At 34.0% G+C, this 9,151-nt stretch overlaps 1 protein-coding gene and 1 non-coding gene across 2 annotated transcripts in view; both read right to left on the bottom strand.

Moving 5' to 3' along the window:
- The window catches only part of LOC106465085 (BMP-binding endothelial regulator protein-like), an 84,790-nt gene that overhangs the window by 43,364 nt on the left and 32,275 nt on the right, over positions 1 to 9,151 (bottom strand). The window contains exon 4 of the mRNA XM_022392909.1: positions 8,633 to 8,726. Coding sequence (XP_022248617.1) covers positions 8,633 to 8,726 — 94 coding nt within the window. The remainder of the gene's footprint in view (positions 1 to 8,632; positions 8,727 to 9,151) is intronic.
- Trnar-ucu lies at positions 7,886 to 7,958 on the bottom strand. The gene has a single exon. It is a non-coding gene; the product is annotated as a tRNA-Arg (tRNA).

Consider the following 9,151-nt stretch of genomic DNA (forward strand, 5'->3'; position numbering starts at 1 on the left):
AATTACCGTGATTCGGATGTAACAAAATTACTGTGATTCGGGTGTAACGGGCCTTTTCATCGTTTACAATTACCGTGATTCGGATGTAACAAAATTACTGTGATTCGGGTGTAACGGGCCTTTTCATCGTTTACAATTACCGTGATTCGGATGTAACAAAATTACTGTGATTCGGGTGTAACAAAATTACTGTAATTCGGGTGTAACGGGCCTTTTCATCGTTTACAATTACTGTGATTCGGGTGTAACAAAATTACTGTATTTCGGGTGTAACAAAATTACTGTATTTCGGGTGTAACAAAATTACTGTAATTCGGGTGTAACAAAATTACTGTAATTCGGGTGTAACAAAATTACTGTGATTCGGGTGTAACAAAATTACTGTATTCGGGTGTAACAAAATTACTGTATTTCGGGTGTAACAAAATTACCGTATTTCGGGTGTAACAAAATTACTGTGATTCGGGTGTAACGGGCCTTTTCGTCGTTTACAATTCCATTTTCGTCAACGAATATTTTTATGACAACTCTTTCGTCACCAGACATTTTCCTTGTCAATCACTGAAGGCGGTAGATGTTGTTTATCATTTTTCTATAGGTTTAAACAAGATTAGGGTTTAGGTTTACCAATTGATATATCGTTTTCATTTTTATGGGGGAAATGTAATTCTGAATTGTGAAATGAAAAGAATATGTATAGCGATTTTTTTTACTAGCAGACCCTTTTTTTTTTTCAGCAGACATCTATGAGCAGCAAACACGTTTTAAGTTCTTAAACTCGATGTGGGATATATATATATATATATATACATGAACGATGTTTATTTGAAAAAGTAACCAATTACCTATCCTAGGTTTTAAAAACACAAAGAACACTAAACAGTGTCAACTTGAAAAGAAAAAATAACATACACGTTAGATTCTCTGGGTCAAGTGGATTCTGGGAAATTTCAAGTTCAGGATGTCCATCCTTCAGTTATTTATTTATTTGATTTGAATATGAAGTTATTTTACTCATCAACATGCTTGTAAATATGTTCATGGCAAAACAAAAAGATACAAGTCTTAAATAATTAATGACAAGATTAAAATAATTTCACAACTGATAGTCTCCAGACTAGAACCAATCAGGAAAGTGTATATTTAAACTATAGATTATACTTAGACTTACCCAACAGTAAAATTAAAACCTTTCAAAACTACTATTCAAGAGAAATAACAAAGAGTGCAAACAAGAATATTAAAAGTGAAGTTTTCCCATAGTGTCCGCTCTCGAACCTAACAGCATATTTAGACAAAACTCACAGAATAAATGAAGAAGAGATCGGTTAAACATCGGAAACAAAATATCCAGGAAAGAATCTGATACAAAGTCACCCACAAATTTTAAGGAAGTTTGCTATAAGACCGAAACTATTATACAATTGAGTTGTTGTTGTTTTTTTTACCTCCAAGGAAACTAGAACGTCCTCCCTGAATAATCCTTGTAAAAATTGTTAAAGTTATTTCAGAGCAACCTCATTTCAATGTCAGGGTTTTGAATAGCTGTCCGCATCTGACAGCCAGTTAATCACTGGAAGAGCCAATGGTAGCCAGTTACCAGTTGACTATTCGACGGCCAACAGCCAAATAACACCCAATGTTTGTTACAAGACACATTAAGGAAGATTGGTCAACGTAATGAAACATGAGTTATACAACTAGAGCAGAGACCATGGGATTCAGATATAGCAGTTTCTAATTTTGAACACTGATAAAAAGGAAGGCAGGCAGCCAGCAGTTACCGCCCCACAAGGACTTTGTCCAGCTGTTTGAACCAAATAACAGGATTGACTGTCACTTTTATAACGCACCTGAAACTGAAAACGCGGAGCGTGTTCATCGGCATCAATTATCACACCCTGAACCTTTTGATTCACAGCTCAGCTCGTTATACACGTGACCACACCTGGCCCCGGATATATGATAAATCAAACTAGTCAAACATCAATAAAACAACATAATATTTCCATGTTTGTGTTCGGATATTCTCGCAAAAAATACACAAGGGTTATCTGCGCTTGTCGTTCATAATTTAGAACTAACAGACTAGAGGGAAGATGTCTAGTCAACAGCATTCACCACCAACTCTTGGACAAAATAGTAGAATTTGACTCTCACAGACGACCTCAAAGTATGGAGTATAATTCTCTTTCAGTAACTGGACGCGAGTCCTGAATCCGCTAGTCCACAGACCGGTACGCTATCCACTGGGCAACATTACCTTGAAACATATACTTGAACAAGCGGTTTAACTGTGGTCATCATATATACATAATCTTGTTTCTTCTCTGGTGTAACAGAATAAGATGCAATTAATGTAACTGGAACAAAATAAACGACGAGAAGTAATCGATTTAACTGAAAATTTGTTGTTTTTTTCTATCTTGAAAACTAGTAACAAAGTACACGATTTCGTGTTTATTAAAACTATTAACTTGCTGTTTGTAACAAAGCTACAGTTAAGTAGAAATCTTATTTGACATAATAGAGTATCCAGTGAGCACATTATTTATTATCTATATTTTCAGCATCTGAGTTAGGGATAGTGAACTCGGGACAAACAGTAAAAACTCAAAGGTCCCCTTTTATGATAAAATAAAACTATTAGAAACTTAACTCGTAGATTCTAATGTATAAAGTGACATGCTTCTGTTTAGTTTAGTTCTGTATTTCAAATTATTAAAATTCCACCAGTGACCTAAACTTGGTATAGATTTTAGTTCATAATATTGTTTGTACAAGTTTATCAAACTAAGACTAAAACTGGATTGTTTTTTTGTTGTTTTTTTCTGTTTAGACAGCCTAATTTAAAAGAAATATTATTCTTTGCAATGATTATCATAGTTTTAGGTACGATTTTTATCGTATATTTGCCGAGTTAAAATAAAACTTCGTTTGAATGTTGGTTGTAACTTACGAACCTGTTTGGATTTAGTTTTGATAAGGAAGTGTAGTTTACAGTGTGATGAGATTAATACAGTAAAAAGTAGCGACGAGGAGCTGTGGCTTACAATATGTTGAGGTTAATATAGTTGAGGTCAGTACAGTGCAAAATAGGTTCGTAGCAAAACTTTATTCCATCAAAACAGTTTACCGTTTATTTTGTTTTACAAACACTGGAAAAACAAAACTAATGCAAGAGCCGTTTTCGTCTGTGTGTTGACAATATTTTATGTATTATGCTTATTACACTGGTCAACAACAAATTTGTTACTGAAGAAACCTCAAGTGATTCAGGAGGTGATTTGATAGTCCTGATTCCAAAAATGTAGTCAGAATTTGTCCATCGCCTCTAGATTTTGAGTTATTGTAATATCTCAATATTTTATCAGCACTAAGTGAAATACCATGTAATCAACTCAGTACAATAGATTTATGCTGTAAAATTAAGTTTACTTGGACAGTTAATGGGTAAAAGGCATACATCGTTGATAACTTCAAACATTGACTGTATTGTATTAGTATAAAATTCCAAATATATTGTTCATGTATGCTATTTGTTTTCGATATAACTGTAGCAAATTGCACCACTTTTGCTTCCTTCCCACGCTCACATGCTCCGTCCAGGAATCACGAAACTCTCACGTGCTCAGTTTGCTAGAACATTCGAGAAGTCCTTCGACTGAGCATAAAAGGGGCGGAGTCATATGCCTCTTTCTTAGTTTCCTATCACTCAGTTGGTCACTTCGCCCCGCTCCGCGCACAGTCAAAACAAAGTCTGATCTTTTTCCTCGCATCATACCCGCTATGGGATCAAATTCTGCAAAACTTTGTTTTTAAAATATTTTAAACTCTAGTTTTGTGAACATATTTTTTTATATTTTATAGAAAATCATTTAAAATGCTGTCTGCCTCCAGTTAAAGTAAAGTCCGAAAGTGCATAAATCACCAAAACAGTTTCTGCTACATTTGTGTAAAATATATTAGAGTACATTTTTACTAAGGAAAAACATCATACACAAGGTAAATGCAACTTACTACCACCATTTCGGGTATAAAATTGGGGACCAAGAAAAATATTGGGTTTCATATGGGTGTTATACACTTTGCACATCTGGCTTGACACAGTGGCTGAATAAGAAGAGAGCAATATGCTATCTGTAGTTTCCATGATATGATGTGAGCCCAAAGATCATCTAACTGATTTTTCTGGATATTCAGGCAAAACTAAACCATACATTAAATATCTAGGTATTGCATCTGCAACGAAACCAGTACCTCATGGGGATGGTCTTCCAGTGCCACATCCACCAGTTAATTGGAAAACAGAAGTGTTATCCAACGAAGAAGACAATTAATCCTCTTCATCTAGTAATTTTACTCCTGTGGCACCTCAAAATACACCGCCTCGTCTGATCACAAAAGAAGAGCTAAATGATCCGATTCGTGAGTTGTATCTAGCAAATCAACATACATGAGAATATTTTGAATAAACCTATCATAACTCAAAAACTAGAGGCGATCTGTAATTTTCAACGTGATTTTTAGATTCGGCATCATCAGATTACTCAGAAACAGTTGCATATTTTTTCAAGTAGTGGAAGAAAGAGTTTTTCTTGCCTGATGTAATTCAAAAAAGTATATAATAGAAATTAGTTCTAAACTTTTACTATTTTATTGTTTTGTTTGTTGAATTTCGAGCAAATCTACTCGAGAATTATCTGCGCTAGACGTCCCTAATTTAGAAGTGATAGACTAGAGGGAAGGCAGCTAGTCAACACCACCCACCGCCAACTCTTGGACTACTCTTTACCAAAGAAAAGTGGAATTGACTGAAACAATATAACGCCCCCACGGCTGAAAGGGCGAGAATGTTCGGTAATGGAGTTTGAGCCTGTAGATTGCGAGTCGAGCGTCTTAACCACCAGACTATTATCAAGCCCCGGTTTTAGTGCTGCAGTACTGTTTAGACCTCGATGACAAATTACATGTCAGTTCCTTCATAGTATTTGTGGAGAAAAGAGACATACTTAAAATTAAGTATTCGGGCAGTCACTTCACAGTGTTTTTGTGTCTAGAGAATAGCAGGTGCTACAGCCTCCATCAAAATTGTTCATGGCGCAGGTAACACATGGTGTTGTTGAAGAATGATCTGCTAAATTTTACCCTTGTTCCGTAAAAACTCCACTCACTTTAACCTTCAGGTTAGACAACCCACTGTGACATTAGGTAAGCGAACTACGAGACGACACACCTACACGTTCTTTCCACACACCAAAAGTGAAAAGAAACTCAACGTAGGTTAGGTATCTAGTTATAACAATGAAACGACGTTTCAGTTAATAAAGGAGCCCCACAAGTGTCATATTTCAAGTTAAATGATTGAAACCGTAGTTCATTTTTAATAAAAAACGCTCTCAAAGTACAATAATGCTTTATAGATAGATAAATTTAACAGTTATTTTTCTAGAGAAAAAACAAAACAAAATAAACTTGGCTTCTGTTTTCGCCGCGAATAAAAACCTGTTTTCAAAGAATTTCGTGGTCAAATCCTTGTTGACCTTGAAAACTATAGAAACTGTGTCACTGATGGTCAGTGGTTACAAATAAAGAAACAAGAAATTCGAATTGAAAAAAATTCAAATATTCTAACCTAAGGGTTATTGATTTGTTCCCCTTTTTTAGTGAAACCAAATTCGCCTTCGTTATATTCGAGGCTACATTAGCCAAACTCAGAATTTGACTTGTCATCATCATTATCTTCGTTAGCCAAACTTTATAACAAATGATTTCATTTGTTGTGTAAAGAACTGCTGCTTTGGATGAATAAATGTATATATAAACGTGCAAGTTCAGGCTCTTCCGACGATGGTAACTAGATCTTATCTCTTGATAAACGAAGTAAAAGTACTGATAGTTGTCTTAAACGAAGATAAAGTACTGTGTACCTGTCTTAAACGAACATAAAGTACTGTATAGCTGTCTTAAACGAAGGTAAAGTACTGTTTAGCTGTCTTAAACGAAAGTAAAGTACTGTATGTCTGTCTTAAATATAGGTAACGTATTGTATAGCTGTCTTAAACGAAGGTAAAGTACTGTTTAGCTGTCTTAAACGAAAGTAAAGTACTGTAGAGCTTGTTTAAACAAAGTAAAAGTACTGTAGAGCTGTCTTAAACGAAGGTAAAGTACTGTGTAGCTGTCTTAAACGAAAGTAAAGTACTGTATAGCTGTCTTAAACGAACATAAAGTACTGTATAGCTGTCTTAAACGAAAGTAAAGTATTGTAGAGCTATCTTAAACGAACGTAAAGTATTGTAGAGCTATTTTAAATGAAAGTAAAGTAATATATATCTGTCTTAAACGAAGGTAATGTACTGTAGAGCTGTCCAAACTAACATACTATATAGCTGTCTTAATCGAAGGTAAAGTACTGTATAGATGTTTTAAACGAAGGAAAAGTAAGTATAGCTGTTTTAAATGAAGATAAAGTACTGTATAGATGTTCTAAAATATGATAAAGTACTGTATAGATGTTCTAAAAGATGATAAAGTACTGTATAGCTGTTCTAAAAGATGATAAAGTACTGTATAGCTGTTCTAAAAGATGATAAAGTAATTCAATCACAGAAATATTTGAATTATTCCAGTTTACCGACATCTAATTTTATATTTGTTTACTAATATTTAGCATTTTGTTCAAATGCTCCTTTGTTAAAAAAGAAGCAGGTATAAGTTATTCATTAATCATAGTTATATAATTTTTTTTATTCACGATTATCTGAATATTTGGATTACTTGCAATTAGTTTGTGTTTTTTTTTCTTCTTTTCAATCCAGAGTTCGTTTCAGTCATCTGTTGTACCAAAAACAAAGATAGGTAATTTTCGATCTAGAATTCACATGTTGTGAGTTAGTTTAAAGAAGTATTTATTTTTAAGATCACTATGTAGAAAATATTTGAAAGAATTAGACAAATACCATTAAATAAACTACAAAGAGGAGCTATACAGTTATGAATTAAAGTTTGCTTCAAGTTATCTAAAACTTGACTAAGAAGTGTAATCGTGAATTTGAATTTCTTAAAGTTATCTGAGAACAATGTGAACAACAGGGAGCAATGCTAAAGTCCGCATGCCATTAGAACTTGGTTGCAACTCATTAAAAACCAGGTGTAAAGTAGTTAAGAAACACAATAAAATGTTTTTGTTTGTTTTAATTACTATAAGTTGTTTGTTAGATGCTATGGCCCTCATGGTCAGTATTTAGCAACGCTTATAGGGAGAGACTATATAAGACAGCTTTCCTCCATTTCTCTGAAAATACGGTGTAAAAGATTAATATAAATAGGGTCGAGACTTAATGACCAAAATATTTTTCTTAGATTTAATTTCTCTAAAGCTGTATGAAAATGGGAATGCCAAAACTTGATAAACATTTTGTAGTAGGGGTCTGGAAACGGCGAAGTAAAAAAGCGTTGTACTAGAATAATTTCCCCTTTTTGGAATGCAGAGTTTCTTCAGCTATTCGTCACAGATTGAGTCTCGTTTTGTTATTGTTTCTCAGATCATCCACGGAAAATATAATATAAAACCGTGTTCTGGTTCTATTTTTTAAACTTTTTCCGACGCGGGAATTGAATAACTGGTTTCAACATTATGAATCGGTAAACTTGCCGCTGACTCATCGGGGGACTTATCATTTGTCTAAATACAGATTGGTAAATATGTGTTGGTGCATTTGACTGCTTCCCTTGACTTATATGATGCCAATAAAATAATAATCCCTCTAGAGTATAGGCCCCAACAACACCTCGCCGATGGAAGTTGTTGTTGCAGTAATTTTTTAGCAGTCTGGTTTTTACGAGGCTTTCTCATCCTGGACTTGGGACCAAGCAAAGGTGGTGCCATCCCTGCCGGGGTACGAACCCGGTACTTTTGGATTAGAAATCCAACGCGCTATCCACTGCGCTATAGAGACACTATATGATGCCAATACGTATAATACTATTTTTGTTGACTGCTTCCCTTGACTATTTTTGGACTCAGCTTTTTATGTTATTTAAAGAGCTTGAAAACAACTATACATGATAATAGGCAATCTGATTTTTAAATGATTGGATTTTTCATAACTATCTGAAAACTATCCAGCTTTCTGAAGACGGAGTGGGCAACGTTTCATTAAATTTCACTGCTTGAAACTTTTTCTTTAACTTTCTCTTATAAAAATCGCATCGCAGCAAGAAAAATGACAACTGCAGAGGGAACGTTTCCCCAATATTGCAGTGATAATTACTTTTAAGTCAGTAGATTTTAATCTGTACAGAAATCGTGCGGTTTTCCTTTGGTACCAAATTGTTTTTTGTTTTTTTACCTCTCCTCCCAAGTCACGCATAGAGAATCGTATTTGAATTGTGGTATGGAATTAATCAAACTTTCGAAACAAAAATAATCAATAAAAATTTATATATAACTGATTAAAACTATAACCTAAAGTTTAAAAATGTTGCGAAAGAAAAATATAGAAGTTATATTATATAGTATTAAAACTATATAAACACAAATATATTGATAAGTTAGAAACTTCAAAATAATTATCAAAATACCATAGTATTAGCTAAACAGTAACGGTTGTAAAAAAAAAGAAGATCGTACCTTTACAAGAAGGACAGCATTCGCCAGCTACAGGGGGTTGATGGTTTCGACAAGGCACGTGACAGTGGATCATTGCTTCAGTAACAACTCCTGACTATAGAATATTGAAGAAGTAAAAAACTTGTTATTCCTTTCACAAACAAGAACATAATTAGTGAAAATACATCTGCTTCTAACAAAAAAATTGGGTCAGACAGTCTGCTATTTTTTTTTTTTTTACTAGGCAACTTGAGCTGTTCTTAAGCACGAAATTTTGTTGAAATAATTAATAATAGCTTGTCAGAGGGTACGTCTCGTTTTACACTTTTGTCACTGGGCAAAGGAATTATTAAGAGCTTTTTCGCAGTTTCTCTTAAAATGTCAGTTTGTTAGATTTGTGTTTAGATCTTTTTTGATATGCAAAATCAATAGGTACTAAAAAATGAATCTTTTACACCTCTTTATATACACCTGGAAAAAGTTAAACACCCCCGTATTTTTTTCAAGTGATTCAGATTCGACGTTCTTGTGACTGATTAT

Source organism: Limulus polyphemus, unplaced genomic scaffold (genome assembly GCF_000517525.1).
Source record: "Limulus polyphemus unplaced genomic scaffold, Limulus_polyphemus-2.1.2 Scaffold1830, whole genome shotgun sequence".
Lineage (NCBI taxonomy): Eukaryota > Metazoa > Arthropoda > Merostomata > Xiphosura > Limulidae > Limulus > Limulus polyphemus.